The following is a 19,425-nucleotide window of genomic DNA, read 5'->3' as shown; positions in this document are numbered from 1 at the left end:
ACGGCCCAGCTGGAACTGGCGTTTCGAGAGCGCATCCTCTCCCGATTCGGAACCCCACGCACGCTGATATGCGACAACGGCGCGCAATTCACGAGTCGAGGGTTTAAGGCACTCTGCAAACGGGCCGGCGTCCAGATCCAGTACACGGCTCCGTACTCGCCGCAACAGAACCCGACCGAGCGTGCGAACCGGACGAAACTATGATCGCCCAATACACCGCGGACGACCAGCGATCCTGGGACCAGCTACTGCCAGAGATCTCGCTCGCAGTGAATTCCAGCATCTCGGACAGCACGGGATTCAGCCCCGCCTATTTAGTCCAGGGCCGCGAGCCACGCCTGCCGGGGGCCTGGTACGACAAGGTGACCCCGAGCTCAAGTACCACGCCACAGCCACCCGATGACCGGGCTAAAGGATTACAGGAGGCATATGCCATCGCACGAGAGAACAACGAGCGGGCATCCCAGGAACAGCAGCGGTACTACAATTTACGGCGGCGCGCTTGGCGACCGTTGGTGGGATCATGGGTGCTGGTCCGTACCCTTCACCTGTCCAAGGCCAGCGAGGGATTCAACGCCAAGTTGGCTCCGAAGTACACCGGACCATACAAAGTGGTGAAGTTCCTGTCCCATAATGTAGTGCTCCTACAACTGCGGGGCTCTAGGAAACGGCGGACTGCCAGTCTCCCGGATCTCAAAGAGTACAGGACCGGAGAAGCCGACGACGAAGAAGATACAGCGGACAACGAGGCAGAGCCATACACAGAAGCGTTCGCCTCCGAACCCCCAAACGTGGATCCAGAAGACTCCCAAGCTCTGGGGGACCAGCAGGAGATACTCGGCCAGGAGAGCAACCAGGATGCCCAAGTCACTGAGCAGCGTACCCAGCCCAAGAAAGCCACCCATCGACGAGTACACTCCGAATAAACCAACATCACGCAGGGTCACGTGAGTCAAGCCGGGCACCCGCGCTGCCATAGTTAGGTTAAGCCGCTGTAGTATGCTCACATGTACCACTTATATCACTGCAACATTGTGGCATTTATTTAGGTCTTAATATTCCCAGCACTTCAAGTGTGGAGTAATTCGACCCACACACAATGTTATGAACATCCTAAATGCTGAGCCGGCATGTCTGCATGCGCGGCCGTCCATTCGGTTACCGTGTGAGCATAACACCCTCTCCCTCATGCGCGGCTACTACTTGCGCCGTTTATATATACACTTATGCATAAGCATTGACCGCTGCTCTGCAGTGGCACATATACATTTATATAGATTTTTAGATATATAAGCTTTGGCCGCGGCGCTGCTCGCGCAGCTATGTGAATTCTAAGCCAAGCCAATTATTCTTAAAAAAAGCGGGAGCATTAACGAAGAGAGCCCCGAACAAAACGCATGTTATAATTAATTAATTCTTCAATAAAAATAAATATCAAATGCAGAGTTTTGATTTTACATCTTAGTACATGGCGACCGTGACAGTGAATAAGTGCAATCTTCGAATAAAAACATAAAAATTGTATTTAAATAAACCGAAAAACAATAGAAAAAAAAGAAAATATGATAAAGTGCTGTGAAATTTAAAAAAAAAAATATATATAAAAACTGTAAATGAAAGACTATTTTTAAAAAGAAAATTATTATCAGCCTGTGCGATGACCAGCACCGGCGCCGCCTGAGTCCAAAAGGCCTGGACACAAAAAAAAATAAAACAAAAAAAATAATACAAAACTAAAAACAATCAGCCTGTGCGATGACCAGCACCGGCTCCGCCTGAGTCCAAAAGGCCCGGTCAACAAAAAAAAAGTACAAAAATAAAACAACAAAAACCAGCAGCAGAACCGAAAAAGTGTGGAAGGAATGGCAAATCCTTCTACGCCAACGATCATGCTTTCGTGGAGTGCAGACGCGTTTCTCTATCGCTGCGAATTTCATTGTGAAGAGTCTATGGACAAGTCCACCTCCGTGGCAAAATTCATGCCCTTTCCGACTTCTAAAGTCGTGAGAACAAGTGGAACAGAAAGCCAAAGCAAGTGCAAAACTCCGCTAGTTTGTCCAAATTCGAAATCGAATTTTATTTTGGTCTTAATAACTTTCTCCCAATAAAAAAAAAAAAATAAATTTGAATTTCATTCGCCTTTGGAGGGTTTGAGCTGGGTTCCTCCCAAGTGCGGGGCCTACGCCTTGCCCACTAGGCTACGATCACACTTTTCGGAATCCAGGCAAAGGGTCTAAATATTAAAGAAGTCGGTAAAGCAGTGCATAACACCTATAATGTCTGGTCTTTCGGACTCCGAAGATGACTTAAACATTAATAAGATTGTGGCACGAAATCAGCAAAAAACGAAAGAGATACTAAGGCAAGCTAGACTTCCATATACCTCCCCCTCGTACAACATTGCACCATCGTCAGACAATGAGCCGGAACCGGAACTAGCAGCCCTAAATGGCGACGATGAGGACTGGTGGACCCCAAGATCGGCTAACAACAAACGCCGTCTTGACTCAAGGTCATCGAATTCAGCATCACCAATCACCAAAATTCTGAGAAATTCCAATTCCCCAAAAACGAATGTTTCGGCCAACCGATTCTCAGAACTGTCGGACATGGACACAGACATGGGACACGTCCAAGTTCCTCATACGGTCAGCCCCAATGATTCTGAAAAAGCCAGTACTTCCATCGGCTTAAGACAGGTCAGCTGCAACATCAGCAACGGCAACAGCTCTACCAACAACCCTAGCAGCAACAACGTTGTCCACACCAAAGTTGGCAACAATATCGGAAACAATAAAAATCTCTGCCGTCCATCTGGCAGCCAGGAACAAATTCCCTCCCACAAACCACCCCCAATTGTGGTTGATCATTGTGAGAGCCTGAACGGACTTATTAGATCCACAGACAAGATCGTTGACCCGTCCAAATACTCCCTCAAATGCCATCCCAACAACTCCGTTTCCATTATAGCTGCAGATTCAGATGCATACAGAGCTATAACAAAATCCCTTACCCTTAAAAAAGTGCCATACCATTCCTGGCAGTTGAAAGAAGATAGATCCTATCGTGTAGTCATCCGTGGTGTCCATCATTCCGTCCCGGATGATAATATTAAGGAAAGTATTATTTCGGCTGGACACGCGGTTCGATTTATCAATAGACCTAGAAGCCGCTTTGACAAAACCAAGTTCGTCAACCTGGTTTTTGTTGAACTAGAACCGGCGGCAAATAACAAAGACATCCATGAGCTTAAGACACTTTGTCGGCAAAGGGTTCAAGTTGAACTCCCCTACAAAAAGGATGATGTCGTTCAATGTCACCGGTGCCAAGCATTTGGACACACAAAAAATCATTGCCAAAAACTCTTCAACTGCGTCAGATGTGGCCTGCAACACGGTGTGGAGGCCTGCTTAAAAGATATTCACCCTGTCAAATGCGTTAACTGTGGCGGAAACCATACAGCTAGCTATAAAGGCTGTGTCGTATACCAGCAGTTTGCAAATCGACGGAAAAATGTCACATCCCATCGCAGCACCGTTCCCAAACAGCTAACTCCCAAAAATGGTCGGTCAAACTCTGCTAACCCAATCTCCTATACCAATGCTGTCCGTGGTCAAGTTAGCAGTCACCAGCTCCATCAAGTTCCTATGACTCTTCCACAGAGCCAACAGTTTCCTCCACTGAGCAGCAACAACAGGATGCAGGGTCAGCATCAAAAAGCACCGCCTCGACAGCAGCAGCAACCATCACAGCAACAATTGGCTCCTCAACAACAACAACAGCCGGATCACCAGCAGCAGTCTCTCCGTCAACAACACCGACGCAACCCGCAGCAATTGATCAACGACCAGCAATGGCAGCGTCAAGAGCAAATGTTCCTGCAATCCAACGAAAGAATGTTGGTCCTTGTTGCTCAGATCGACAAGTTATTCCAAATGATGGTGTCGATGATGGGACTTGTCACAAGACTGTTACCCCAAAATACTCCAGGAACAGCTCAATCATTAGCTGGATCTCTCCCAGTTAATGTAACACAACCATGAGTCAAATCGGCCTTAACATTGGTGTGTGGAACGCCGACGGACTTGCCAACAAAGGCCTTGAGCTGGAGCTCTTTGTGCTCTTTGTGGATCTGCAATTATAATAAAATCCTGTCTACAATGTTACCAGTTCTATAGTCTACAAAGTCAAAATGTTCAATGTGTCTCAGTCAAAGTCAAAACCGACTTTGGCGAGACAGCTATTGCGTCTATATATTGTCCACCAAACTTTCAATGTTCTGCTGACGACTTTGAAAAGCTCTTTGACGATCTGGGATCAAATTTCATAATCGCAGGGGACTGCAATGCACACCACCGTTTGTGGGGGTCTTGAAACTCAACCACCCGCGGAAGAGCTCTCGCAGACCTTGTTCAAAGATCCAATGGCCAGGTCCTTGCAACCGGAGGGCCTACGCATTATCCATTGACTTTGCTATATACGGCGGGATACGGTCTGAGTGTCTTTCCATTACAGAAAGTCTTGAGCTTAGCTCTGATCACATCCCATTAATCATCAAATTCAGAGTCGCTGCGCAAAAAATTTGCTCCAGGCCTCGCATCCTTCCTCGAATTGCGAGCCTTCCTCGCTTTCAAGCAGCAGTCAACAAGCCGACCTCAATATGGTGTTAAGCTCTCCTGAGGTCATCAACGAAGCTGTGGAGATGTTTGTCCGGAATATTCATATCGCTGCCGAGTCCTCAACCTGTGGACAAGTCCCAAACACTTTCAACCCACCTCAGGCTCTTTTAAAACCTGAGGTAATGGAACTGGTAAGGTTAAAAAGATCCCTACGTCGCAGATATATGAGATCTCAAGATCCAGTCGACAAAAGCTCATATCGTCGTGCCGAAGATGATCTTAAAAAACTTCTGTACCAAACTAAGCGCGAATATTTCGATGAAATGCTCCTCAACGCGGATCCCACTAAATCGTACGGCTTCAACCTTTGGAAATGTACACGGAATATGAAACGACAGCCTCTTCGAAAGATCCCCATAAAAAAAGCTGACGACACATGGTGCAGATCTGACTCAGAGATTTCTCTAGCTTTTGCAGACGAACTAGAAAAACGCTTTCAGCCTTTTGACCTCGCGAGTCCTGAGGATGTTGAAGAAACACGGGCCTTTCTTAATGCTCCTTCCCCGGATGCACTACCGATCCAACATGTTAGCCCAGAAGAAGTCTACCTTCATATTCGAAAGTTACATCCCAGTAAGGCGCCTGGTTTCGATGGCATTGATAGCAGAATTGCCAAAGCTTTGCCTAAAAAGGGAATCCTGTTCCTTGTTCTCCTTTATAATTCAATGCTACGTATCCACCATTTTCCATCCCAATGGAAGTGTGCTGTGCTAACGATGATACCAAAACCAGGAAAACCGGAGAACCTTGTCGAGTCATACCGACCGATAAGCTTACTGCCCACTTTCTCTAAAATATTCGAGAGGATATTTCTTAGTAAAATTATGGGCGTAAGAAGCGTGCAGGACGCCATTCCCGACCACCAGTTTGGTTTTAGGCATCATCATGGGACACCAGAACAAGCACATAGAGTCGTTCAACACATTTTAAATGCCTTTGAAAATAAGCAATAAGCAAGTTCTGCTATTTTCCTCGACGTCAAGCAAGCCTTTGACCGCGTTTGGCACGCTGGATTACTCCATAAGTTGAAGTCCCTGCTCCCGACCGGCCAATTCCTCTTACTAAAATCATACTTGCTTGATCGAAGTTTTATGGTCGAGGTAAGAGGGGAAAGGTCAAACATTAGAACTGCTCGAGCTGGCGTTCCACAGGGAAGCGTCCTGGGTCCCATTATGTACACTCTGTACACTTCGGATCTGCCATGTCCTACACAACCAGGCACACTTCTGGCCACCTACGCTGACGACACTGCCTTTCTTGTGAACTCCTCCTGCCGAGTCGAGGCATCAAGGATCACTCAGGGCTTCCTGGATCTGTACGGCAAGTGGACAAACAGGTGGAATATTGCTATCAATGGAAGAAAGTCGCAGCATTGCAATTTTACTCTTAGAGGAAAGGTGCTTCCTAGAGTTGAACTCCACCATATCACCATCCCGCAATCACCCCAGGCGCAGTACTTGGGTCTGATCCTGGACAAGCGGCTCACCTGGAAAGGGCACATCCAAAAAATTGCAGCCACCTGTCGCACTAAACTCAGGAAGCTGAATTGGATGCTTAAGCCTACGAGCAAGCTCAGCCTTGGCAACAAAGTGTTGCTCTATAAATCAATTGTGGTGCCCTCAATGACCTACTGCATCCAATTATGGGGCATGGCTTCAGACTCTAATGTGGCTAAAGTTCAAAGAGTCCAAAACCGGGCGCTGCGCAAAATTGCAAATGCGCCCTGGTACATCAGAAATGACCTCTACATTCCTTCTGTCAGGGAACAGATAAACCGCCACTCGAGTCGGTACAACGATCGACTCGCTGTCCACACCAACCACCTAGCAGCTTCCCTGGCCAACCCGACGTGTAGAAGAAGACTGAAGCGAAGACACCCCGCCGATCTCTGGACAAGAGGATGACTCAAGTCCTTAAGCATTAACTATTTACTGTTAATTTGTTATAAAAAAAATCTACGCCAACGCAGGAAAATAAATTGTGGTAGGCAAACTGCCGACTACACCAACGCAGGAGGCATATGAGTGCGGAAGGTAATCCGCCCTCTGCACCATCGTGGGAGACACCTGTTCCTGTCGAGCAAAGGGACGCACCAAGCCTACAAGAGGCCCTAGAGTTGTGTCCCAACGATGGACCTCGCCCCCTCACAATAGCTGAGTACAGGGCACGACAGGAGTCCAGCAAACTCATCCACAAACGGAAAAGAAGTGGAAAAAGGGTAAAACTCCTCCAGCAAAGAAGACTGCTAAAGGACTACAGGAATATAGCAACGACCTCACAGGAGAAGGAAGGGCATGACAAAAATATTAAAGAACTGGACAAAATACTTTGTAAACGAGCAAAGTAACGCAACAAGGGCTGCATTTATGCCAATGCCTAAGTTGCCTTTAATTTTAAACTTCTAACCCGAGTCGATGCGCGAAAGCGCTGCTCGAAAAATACTAATCACTGTTAGGCTATATACTAAAAACATACAACTGATATTGATTTATATAGAGCAAAATATTGTAAATCAGTTATATGAAAACTAACAAAAAAAAAAAAAATATTTTTTTTCACTCTTATTATCGAAAGGAAATTTAGGCGATTATGCCAGCAGACACTTTATTACATTTATTTAATTAATCAAATTTCAATTCCTAAATTCTTGTTATAAATGCAAAATTTTTTTTTGTTGACTTTATTTTGCTGAGTGTTTCTCAGTGGCCCTAAAATCAAGCTAGGCAGGGAAATATGGAAAACAGGAATATTTACAGAAATCTATTTAAAATTTATTTAAATGAATGAATAACAATAAAATAAATAAATTCTCTACAGAAAACCATAGTAATTATAATAATACTTATATATTAGGAGTATATCTACCCAAAATGGGAATTGTAGACGTTAAATCAGTGGACTCCACTGCTAACGTTATTAACAAAGTAGAACCAAACAATATTGACCTATATTGTGTACAAGTACTCTTAATAATAATCGTTGTAATAATGAGCACAAATATTTTTTACAAAATGTACAAGTTGCATAATAAATGTATAAAGAAGAAGTATTTGAGCAGAGCAAACGATCTAGATAAGATCTAAGAATAAAAAAAAAAAGGAGAAAGGATAGAGTGTTTAATTATACCCATATTCAATACCCATTTATTAAATAAAAAGATATCTCTAAGAACCATTGAAATACCTAAATCAAATTATGGCATCCAATAATATAGAATTAAATAGATGTCTTACTGAAATAATTATTAAAGACTCACAATTTATAATGCGTGCATTAAACATTCTTCATTGTCATAAAACCTTCATTCCCATTACTGAATTTGAATATGACTATATGGAAAAGTACAATTTGAAATTCAGCCCTTTGTTTGGTTGCAATAAAAAAATAAAGGGTTTAATCCTAAATACTTTGCCATACGTCTCAGTAAAGGAGGTCGTGCATTACCATCTTGTACTCGGTGAAACCACGATCCTTATGGTAAAATTACATAGATAAGATTACCATGGAATGGAACGATTTGTATGCGAAATTGAATAAAATAAAAACAGAATTCGATAAATCCTACAAATCTCTTAATCAAAATAGACAAATTCAAGAAAGCACAATAAAGAAACATGCAGAAATACTAGTAAACTGCTTTAACGAGGCGCGAATTTTAATACATGGGCGACGAGAAAAATTAAATGATGATCATTGGTCAAAAGTATCAAAATTTTTGAAAAGTCTCAGAGAAAATCTAATATCGATAAAAGAAAAATTCAACTTAGATATCTCTGTACCGACCACTCTTAATACCGCAATAACAGTTGAAACCGATGAAGAATTAACATTGGAAGAGTCAACTGGCGTCGATCAGACAGAGTCAGAAGAGTTGAACGCGAAAATAAAGGAAGAAGATTTAAATAATCTTACTATCCCAGCCGTTTTATTATCAAACATAGATAATACAACAGACTCAGACTCAGACTCAAGCGCAAGCATAACTGAAAACAACTTTAAAATGGCACAAACAAATATTGACTTCATTAACACCGCATCAAAGCTTATACCAGTTTTCGATGGTAAAGCAGAAAACTTAACCAGTTTCATTGATGCATTACATATAATAGAGTCAATAAAAGGCGAACACGAAAACCTAGCAGTCTCTATAATAAAGACAAAGCTAAAGGGTGTAGCCAGAAATCTGATTGGAAACGAAACAACGGTAGGTGAAGTAATTGCCAAATTAAAAAGTAACGTCAAAGGCGAGACTGTAGAAGTATTGTCAGCAAAGCTGATGAATCTACAGCAACGCAATAAAACTGCAAATCAATACACATCAGAGATTGAGCAGATGACGAAGGCTTTAGAAAGTGCGTACATAACAGACGGTTTAACACTAGAACTAGCAAGAAGTTATTCCACATAGCATGCAGTGAAAGCAATGACTAAAAACTGCACGATTGATAAGGTAAAACTTATCATGCAAGCCGGCAATTTCAACACAATGAATGACGCCGTTTCAAAATTCGTAAACAGTTGCACAGAAGCAACTCGGAAGTTATAGAGGTAATTTCAGAGGTCGTAGTAACAATTATAGTTACTACAACAATACCAACCATAATAATGGTTCCGGCAACTACAGAGGAAACTCAAGGGGCCGAGGCAACTCGAATAGAGGCTACAATAACAATAATACAAATAATGTAAGAGTAGCCAATGACACTTCGGAAAACCCCCAAGCCCCTTTAAATACTCAACAGTAGAGAACGTAACAGTCCATACTATTAATCTCAGTCAGAATATATTTGTCTCATTCACTCATGTGGCTACCGGAAAAGAACTTGTATTTTTGGTAGACACAGGTGCCGAAATCTCTTTAGTAAAAGAAAATTCCGATATATTTCAAAACATACAAGATAATAACATAATAGATATTCGGGGAATAAGCCAAGAAATTACTAAATCCAAAGGCTTAACATCAATTGAAATACAGACTACCAAGTACATAATCCCACACGATTTTCATATCGTAGACTTACACTTAGCTGTCCCTTGTGATGGCATTTTAGGAATTGATTTCATTAAAAAATACAACTGCCAACTAGACTTTCAGCCATCTGAAGATTGGCTTATAATAAGACCAAACAATTTAAAATTTCCAATTTATGTTCCAATAGCATACAGTTCTGGCAATAACTCAATTCTTTTGCCAGCAAGATCACAAGTCATTAGAAAAATAAAATTAAATTCAAAAGAGGACAGTGTATTAATTCCAACTCAAGAAATTGAGCATGGAATTTATATAGCAAGTACCATAGCTACAACACAAAACGCTTTCATAAGACTACTGAATACAACAGACGTAGATAAAGTGGTCAGTGCGAATAATTTATCATATGAATCACTTTTGAACTACGAAGTAGTCGAAGGAAACAAAGAAACTAGAGAAAAGTCTGTATTATCCCAATTGTCAAAAAATTTCCCCCCACAATTTAAATCACAACTCTCAAACTTATGTAAAAATTATAATGACATATTCGGATTAGAAACAGAACCAATTAGCACGAATAATTTCTACAAACAAAAACTGAGATTAAAAGATGATGAACCTGTATACATAAAAAACTATAGAAGCCCACATAGTCAGGCGGACGAAATTCAAAAGCAAGTCGGAAAATTAATCACCGACGGGATTGTCGAACCCTCTGTATCTGAATACAATAGCCCGTTATTACTTGTCCCTAAAAAATCAGCTCCAGGTTCCGAAGAAAAGAAATGGCGATTAGTAATTGACTATCGTCAGATTAATAAGAAATTACTGTCCGATAAATTTCCACTCCCTAGAATTGATGATATTTTAGATCAGCTTGGTCGAGCAAAATACTTCTCATGTCTTGATTTAATGTCAGGATTTCACCAAATAGAACTTGAAAAAAGCTCAAGAGATATAACTTCCTTTTCAACGAGCAATGGCTCGTATCGCTTCACGAGATTACCTTTTGGTTTAAAAATAGCGCCAAATTCATTTCAGAGAATGATGACTATTGCATTCTCTGGACTAGAGCCTTCTCAAGCATTCCTTTACATGGATGATCTAATAGTCATTGGTTGTTCCGAAAAACATATGCTTAAAAACTTAACAGATGTTTTTGAGAAATGTAGGAAATACAACCTGAAGTTACCACTACAAAAATGTTCATTCTTTATGCATGAAGTGACTTTTCTAACACATAAGTGCACAGATAAAGGAATACTACCAGACGACAAGAAATTTGACGTGATACTGAATTATCCAGTCCCACATGATGCAGACAGCGCAAGACGTTTTGTAGCATTCTGCAATTACTACAGACGATTTATAAAAAATTTCGCCGACTATTCACGGCACATAACACGATTATGAAAAAAGAATGTTCCTTTTGAATGGACAGCTGAATGCCAAAACGCATTCGAATATTTAAAAACAAAACTTATGGAACCTACCTTGCTACAATATCCCGATTTCAGTAAAGAATTTTGTATAATTACTGATGCAAGTAAGCAAGCATGTGGAGCGGTTTTAACTCAAAACCATAACGGTCTCCAACTCCCCATTGCATATGCATCAAGAGCCTTTACCAAGGGTGAAAGTAATAAATGCACTACCGAACAGGAACTAGCTGCAATACACTGGGCAATATTACATTTTCGACCATACATTTATGGCAAACATTTCACTATCAAAACAGATCACAGACCTTTAACATACTTGTTCTCAATGACTAACCCAAGCTCCAAACTGACACGTATGAGGCTAGAATTAGAAGAATACAACTTCACAGTTGAATATTTGAAGGGGAAAGACATGCGTTATCAAGAATAACCATCAAAGAACTACAAAATATAACCGGAAATATAAATAAAGTCACTACAAGATCCCAAAGTAGACAGAAATCCTGCACAGGAGAAAAAGAAATAGACTTGCCGAGGCAATCTATAGAAAAAGCTTCAGAGCCCAACGTATACAGAGTCATAAACAATGACGAAGTACGTAAAGTAGTGACCTTGCATGTAAAAAATATGCTATGTTTATTTAAACATGGACAAACAATTACTGCAAGATATGATGTTAGCGATTTATATACCAATGGAGTCCTCGACTTAGGTCAGTTTTTCCAAAGGCTTGAAACGCAAGCCGGTATACATAAAATCAGCCAACTCAAAGTGGCACCGTGGGAAAATATCTTTGAACACGTTTCAATAGATAATTTCAAGAAAATGGGCAATAAAACATTAAAATCATTGAGAGTAGCGCTACTCAACCCGGTGACCCTAATAAATTCTGAGAAAGAAAAAGAAGCTATTATGTCTACATACCATGATGAACCAATTCAAGGAGGTCACACTGGCATTACCAAAACCTTGGCCAAGGTCAAAAGACATTACTTTTGGAAAGGTATGACTCGATATATTAAAGAGTACATACGAAAATGTCTAAAATGCCAAAAAGCGAAAATAACCACGCACACAAAAACACCATTAACCATTACTGAAACACCACAAACAGCTTTCGACAGGGTAATCGTGGACACGATCGGTCCACTGCCTAAGTCTGAACAAGGGAATGAATACGCAGTTACTTTAATCTGCGATTTAACAAAATACCTTGTAGCAATATCAATTCCAAATAAAAGTGCAAAAACAATAGCCAAAGCTATATTTGAAGGTTTTATTCTGAAGTACGGTCCAATGAAGACGTTCATTACGGACATGGGAACAGAATATAAGAATTCAATAATTGAAGATTTATGTAAAAATTTAAATATCAAAAACATAAATTCTACAGACTGTCGGAACAGTGGAGCGAAGCCACAGAACACTTAAGATTATGCTAAGGAATCTAAATTTAGATTAGAACAAGCATGTAAAAGAGCCAGAATAATGCTAGAAACTAGTAAGCAAAAACAAAAAGATAGATACGAAAAAGATAGCATAGATTTTGAATTAGAAATAGGAGATAAGGTTTTATTAAAAAATTAAACTGGCCATAAGCTAGACTTTAAATATATAGGACCCTATACGGTAAAGAAGATACAACCTAATAATAGTATAACAATTTTAAATACAAAAAACAAAACTCAGATAGTTCACAAGGATAGATTAAAAAAACTTTTATAGAATATATTTTGTAGGATGGCCATTCATAAAAGAAAAATAAAATTACATCAAATTTAATCTCTTCACCATAATAATGAATATAGGAATTCATATACGAAAAAATATAAAATAATAATAAATAATAAGAAATAGTCGCATAAATTTTCAAGTTTTGATTTACTAACTCTTCTAATATTTACAATATTAACCACAAAAAAAAAATTTTTATATTCTAATTTTCTAATTTTTATATACATACAAGTTATGACCAGTCATGGTCAGAGGGAGAATAATTCCCCTTATATTACCTAAAAGATGTTATTTTCATGCTGATCCTTCCTGCTGATCCTTCGTCCTGCTTACTTCGTCCTTCTTCCTTCGTCCTTCTTATTTCCTTTTTATTTAAAAACGATTTTACTTTAAAATAAAACTGTAATCGATTTCTTTCGTTACAAGCGGTTTTATTATTTAGAAATATTGTAGTGTTCAGTTCGGGGGTACCAATAGAATTAATTCTAACAATTATATTTTGGTGGCTTGTTGGCTTGGGCAGCGCCGCGACGTCAGCAGACCGCTGGCAGAGCGGTTGCGGAAATATCCAAGCCGACACCAACGGTTTTGGGTGTCTGACCCGAAGTGTTTCTCCACTCCAGATGCTAACGCTGCACTTATGCCTGGGCTCGGCGAAGGGTAGGGGTAGCGGCGGCTATAGCTGAGGCAACTAGCCGACGCTCGGTGTTCTTCCGCTATTGCGCTATTGCCGATGCAATTCGATCGCTGACGTTCCGTCGCTGTCGCTGTCGTTCCGACGTTGTTGACATTCGGTCGTTGGGTCGCTGTGTCGCTGGGTCGCTGTTGCTGCATCGCTGTCGTCGTTGGCGTTCGCTGGTTTCATAATTCGGCGGTGTTATTGCAGCCACTTGGAATTATAGCCACTTTAATATTGTTGCTGTTGATGACTGAGTAGGGTGAACGGAATGGGTTCCAGTTTGTGGGTAACCGAGAAGGGTGAATGGTGCGGTGTTCGGTGTCGTAGGGCTCGAGAGGGGTATAGGGAAGGGGGCAGTTGGCTGGTGTTAACTCCTCCCCACCACAAGATCTGTGTCCCACAGATCATTTAGGCCTTGATTGCAGGTTCCGGCGTACTCCGCGCTTCCAGGTTTCCAGGCGGGTCTCGCAGCTTAGGAATTCCTTTGGTCGATGTTACCTTTTTCCAAACGAGGTATACTGCTGTCATTATGGAGAGGGCTATGACTATTTCTACTGAGAAAGATATCAAAATCTCATTGGACATGACTGATAATCTTTTCAGGTTTTCCATGCTGAATTCGTGGACGTACTTCAACGAAAGCTCGTAACCCGTGGTTTTTATTTGGGTTAATACGGCTGGCATTGCCATGAGGTGTGTTGACGAGTAGCTGCTGTAGTTCCGGTCACCAATCATAATTGTTTCGTTGTCAAATTGTACGATGTACGAACCCTCCAAGTGGTGTTTCTTAATCGGAGTCGATACCGATCCGTTGAAGTTAGTAAGAAAGATTGTCCCGTCGTCGATGAGTTCCACTGTTTCCTGGTTAGTCCTCAGGTAGTCACATTCGGCTTGGCCTCCTTTTAGCAATCTCGGTATACAACTGTCCTCATCCAACTTGAGTAGGTCTTTTTCTCGGCACACGGTTGTGTTACCGATCGATATGCAATTTCCGAGTAGCGCATACGTTTCCAGGCTGTCCATTGCCAGTGTGGTGTACTTCAGTACCACTTGTTTACCATCCGATGTCGTTGGGTAAATTTTCATCAGTCGATATCTCCTATCCACCACTTTGGGCATTGCCAGGATATACAGGAGAGTAGTCCCGTTTGTGAGGATTGTAGGTCGGGAAAACTCAACTGCTTCCACGACGTTTTGATACGGGAGGCTGTCCACCTCTGCCAGAATCGTGTCGACTTCCTCGTGGTCCAAGAGGTTTGTGTTGACCACTCCAGTCTTTCCTAGTTGGCAGGCTCTCAGTATCTCGTTGACCTGGTCCGCAATTATGATTGCTTTGTGGAGAATGGCTGTCGTCACGTGGAAATCCCCTTCTATTGCGTTGACCGTCCCTATTACGTCATTCAGCTTCTGGATTGATTCTTGTGCTGAGTCAAATAGCTTATTGTTGATCCGTATTTGTTGGTTGTTGTTCCTTGCCAGGCTGTCTTCTTCTTTCAAAATGGCATTCCAGTCCGATTTGTCCGGTGATCCCGCGACCCATTTCCAAGCTGATCCTAGCCAGTCGATCGAGCGTTGCCTCCGTGACGGTGCGCTATTCATGCGCGAGATCCCTTCTGAAGCCTGTTGCAGATAGTGGTCCACCAAAGCACCGATCCGTTGGTCCGTGATTAACTTAGCTTCGTCTGCTATCTGGTCGATGAGCTGCTGCATGCGCCCTAAACTTATGATGTGAGCCAGTTTGAAGACGCCATTGGTTCTCCAGACGGTGCCTTGTTGTAAGGGGACGACCGGTGAATCATATTTAAAAATATGAAGGGTTGCCGCCACATAGATTGCGGACGCGCTTATAGTGTCAGCAAAAGGTTAAAATAAAAAATGTAGATTCTTATAGTTAGGTCGTTATTCTTTCTTAGTCTAGGTGTTTGTATTCGTGTTTTCTTGTGTCTTATCATTACCCTTTATCCTTTAGTATATTTTTCTTTTTAATCTAAGTGTTGCTTAACTATTTTCTTTTATATTTCTTAAGTGCTAAAAAAATTTTAGTTGATTTAATTGGTTTTTGAAGGAGGTTATGAGTTAGTGAAACATTTAATACACACTTCCCTTTATGTTTTTATTGTGAAACAGTTGTAAAAAAATGAAAATAATCTGTTGGCAGCCCTCCCGGTCTGGAGATCGAGAGTAAAATTTTACCTTAGGAGTTCCCAAATTACTTTTTTAAATGAGATTTGTGAAAAATTTTTCCCGATCTTGTTTTTATAGTGACCCTACGGTCATCCTGAACCTCTTCAGGCTTGAATCGCTGCTTTTCTTTTGTTTTAATCTGTTTGTTGGCGACATATACCGTGTCACCCTGTTCGTAAGAAATTGGGTCGCTTCTATTTTTATTGCGCCCATTGTTGGTCAGTGTTTGTTTATGTTCTATGAGACCTCGAATATCTTCAAAAGTTTGCTCTTTGAAATTGGCCAAACCCTGGTAATTTATTCTAGAGGTACGATTAAAGAAAATATCTACGGGTTTTTTATTCGTCACCGAGTGGACAGAGTTATTGTACCTGTCTGTGACAATAGGTATAAGTTCGGTGGGTTTAAAAGTCGGATATTCCTTCTTCAAGCATCGATATATTTCCATGAATGTAGAATGAAATCTTTCAACCTGGCCGTTTACTTCGCTTTTTTGAGTAGGAGTATGGTATAGCTCAATTCCTAGTGTTCGCAAATAATTCAGGACAGTTGGGCACAGAAGACCTCTTTCGTTGTCCGACACTATCATTCTAGGTGCGGTGAAATAATGAAGTGCATCTAATAGGGTCTCGCGGAGATGAATCGCTGACTTTGATTGTAAGGGAAAAAGTTTGGCAAACTTGGAGAATTTGTCGATGCAACTGAGATAAATTTTCTTTTCTAATGTGAAAACGTCGATATGAAGTATTTCACACGGGTAATTTGGGATAGGGGTTGGTTGCAGCAAGGGTTTATTGGGGTGCCTGTCGTATTTTTGCAGCTTACAAATGGTGCAGGTCGAAAGCTGTGCACGAATAATACTCGCCATCCTGGTGAAGTAATATCTTTCCAAGACTTGAACGCGGACTTCTTTCGGGCTTCTATGGGCTCTGCGATGTTCTTTCTCGATTATTTCGCAAATTTGCTCTTTATCCGTGATATCTTCTACCAGGCGTTGCGTTATACGAATTTTATATAATTTGAAATTCTGGGAGCAACAGGTTTGTAGGAGTTGCAAGTAATCGTCTGGGATTTTAATTCCATTAATTACTGAGGGTTTCAAATATTTTATAAATGAGTCTATGAGGGTTGATGGTGTATGGTCAACAAGCGGAATTGAATGGCGCACATATCCAACTTGTGGGTGTTCGCACAAATAATCAGACAAATCTGGACAAAAAATTAATTGATTTCTGTAGGCATTAATCGGGGTTTCTACGTGAGGAATAAAATGAGATGCATCTTGAAGAGCGCTATGAATTGTAGCAATCGAATCAGAATCGGAGGCTTTCTCAGAGCCAGAGCCAAGGTGATTTACATATGTTGTGACTCGTGACAGAGCATCGGCCACTATGTTCGATTTTCCAGGTTTGTAAATTAATTCACAATTATAGTCTTCAATACGGGCCTTCCAGCGTTTTAGCTTGGCGTTAAAATTCCTATTACCCAGAGCAAATGTTAAAGGCTGGTGATCGGTGTAAATCTTAATAGATCCAGCACCATACAGATAAGAGCGAAGGTTATCTAAGGCCCATACTATCGCGAGCATTTCCTTTTCATTAGTGGCGTAGTTTTCCTCTGTCTGACTCAAAGATCGGGAGATATACGCTATGGGCCGATCTTTGCCAGAGTCCACTTGAGAGAGGACTGCTCCGATTGCGTAGTTTGACGCATCCGTGGTCAGGTGAAATGGTTTAGAGAAGTTTGGAAATGCTAAAACTTCCGAAGATGAGAGCAGAGTTTTTAAATCGTTGAAGGCTTTCAACGCTTCTTCACCGAGTTCGACTGGAATTTTTTTGGACTGTGAGGCCTTCACTCTAGCGAATTCCCCTCGGGTTAAATTTGTTAAGGGTTTTGCGACTTTTGCATAGTCCTTGATGAATTTTCTATAGTAGGAAGTCATGCCAAGGAAACTCTTTAACTCTTTGACGGTGGTGGGTGGTTTCATTTTCGTGACCCCCTCGACCTTTTTTCCGTCTGCTTTAATGCCGTTTCCAGTTACCACGTATCCTAGAAATTCAACATGTGTTGATAGGAAATTTGTTTTCTCCAAATTTACCTGGAGTTTGGCTTTTTCCAGTTTGTCAAAGACAGCACGTAGGTTTTTCCAATGGCTATCATAGTCCTCACTAAAAACTATTATGTCGTCGATGTACACGTAGCATATTTTGCCAATGTGTTCCCTTAATACATCGTCGATCATCCTTTGAAAAATCGCAGGGGCGTTTTTCAGTCCAAACGGGAGACGAAGAAATTCGTATTTCCCATTTAATGTTGAAAATGCCGTTTTAGGGGTGTCGGATTCCAACATGTAGATTTGATGAAATCCCGAAGTTAAATCGAGGGTGGTAAAGTATTTAGCTTTCCCCAGACTAGCTAGAATTGAATTTATATCTGGTATTGGATAGGCGTCCGCGACTGTGACAGCGTTCAAACGCTTGAAATCGATGACCATGCGGTATTGTTTTTCTCCGTTCGGTTTGGGTTTTTTTGGAACTACCCAGACCGGGGAGTTATATGGACTTTTTGATGGTTTTATAATACCATCCCGCAAGAGTTCCTCTATTTGTCTATCCACTTCCCCTCTCATGTTGGTAGGGTAGGGATAGCTCTTTGAGTATATAGGGTCTGAGGTGCTTGTGCGAATCTCAGCCCTGACGCTAGTGTCTACAGCCTCTCCGGGCGAAAGTGGTTCAAAAATTTTGGAATATTCGCTGATAAGCGCATTTAAGGCTTCTTTTGCGAATTCGGGGTGTGTTGCATCTATTAGTAGGTGTATATTCAATGATTTGTTGGCAAGAAGGGGTATTTTAATACCGGGTGATATCGTTAGGAGTTCGTTTTTCCTATCGATAAGGACCTTTAGTGTTTTTAACGTGTCATCTCCAATAATGCCGTCAAATGATTTGAGTCCGGGAAGGACAAAAAACGTGACAACTGTATCGTTTCCTATTGGTTTAAAAAATGGTCCCGTTATACTGTGTGTGATTTTTATGTCACCCCCAGCAGATTGGACAATGAATGGTGTAGATAACGTTGTGGAACCGGCGGAATTTTTGGGGCTTATAAAGTTGTTATTAGCGCCGGTGTCTATGAGGAATTGTAGCTTAGCCCCATTTCTAGTCTCATATTCTATGTATGGTATACTAGAGAGGCGTCGGTCATAAAATTTGGTTCCCCATCGCTAACACAGGCTACTTCTTGTACGGGGGAACAATGTTCTACCCCTTGAGGTGGGTCCGATAATTCCTCAGCCTCGTTACCAGACTCTTGTTGGTAGTATTCATTGGAGGCGGGGTTCGAAAATGAAGTGGATTGTATATTGTAAAGCCTTTGTGCTTTACGGAAGGGATTCAGGTTGGAGTTAGCGCTCGGGCTTCGTTTGATGCCGCCGGCCTCTCCTTGACGCGAGTTGAAATTGGACCTATAGCTCTGACCTGATTGGTTCGGCTCATATTTAATAGCTGGTCTAGCTCCCTGAAATCTTGGTGGGCCCTGTATGCTTCCACTTGGAGCATAGTTGTGACCTGAACTCATCTGTGGCCTATAATTAATTTGATGTGTTTGAGGGAATCTCGGTGAATTGGGCTGTCTATAGCCTTGGTAACCTTGGTTAAAGGTTTGTTTAAATAAGGGCGCTCTAGGTGTAGGGTTCCTTGGTTCCATTCTCTGTAACTCCACACAAATGGAGTATGC

The 19,425-nt window shown here is 41.5% G+C and overlaps 1 protein-coding gene across 1 annotated transcript; it reads left to right on the top strand.

Annotated features, from left to right (window-relative positions):
- Positions 1-200: 200 nt before the first annotated feature.
- On the top strand, positions 201-926 carry LOC123037102. Its single transcript, XM_044456597.1, has one exon. The coding sequence runs from the start codon at positions 201-203 to the stop codon at positions 924-926; it is 726 nt and encodes a 241-aa protein (XP_044312532.1).
- The last annotated feature ends 18,499 nt before the right edge of the window (positions 927-19,425 follow it).

Source organism: Drosophila rhopaloa, unplaced genomic scaffold (assembly GCF_018152115.1).
Source record: "Drosophila rhopaloa isolate 14029-0021.01 unplaced genomic scaffold, ASM1815211v1 contig_133, whole genome shotgun sequence".
NCBI classification, from domain to species: domain Eukaryota; kingdom Metazoa; phylum Arthropoda; class Insecta; order Diptera; family Drosophilidae; genus Drosophila; species Drosophila rhopaloa.
This window is presented reverse-complemented; position numbering and strand designations above follow the sequence as displayed.

Coding starts and splice junctions, on each gene's coding strand:
- LOC123037102 (XM_044456597.1), top strand. CDS start 201: ATGATCGCCCAATACACCGCGGACGACCAGCGATCCTGGGACCAGCTA.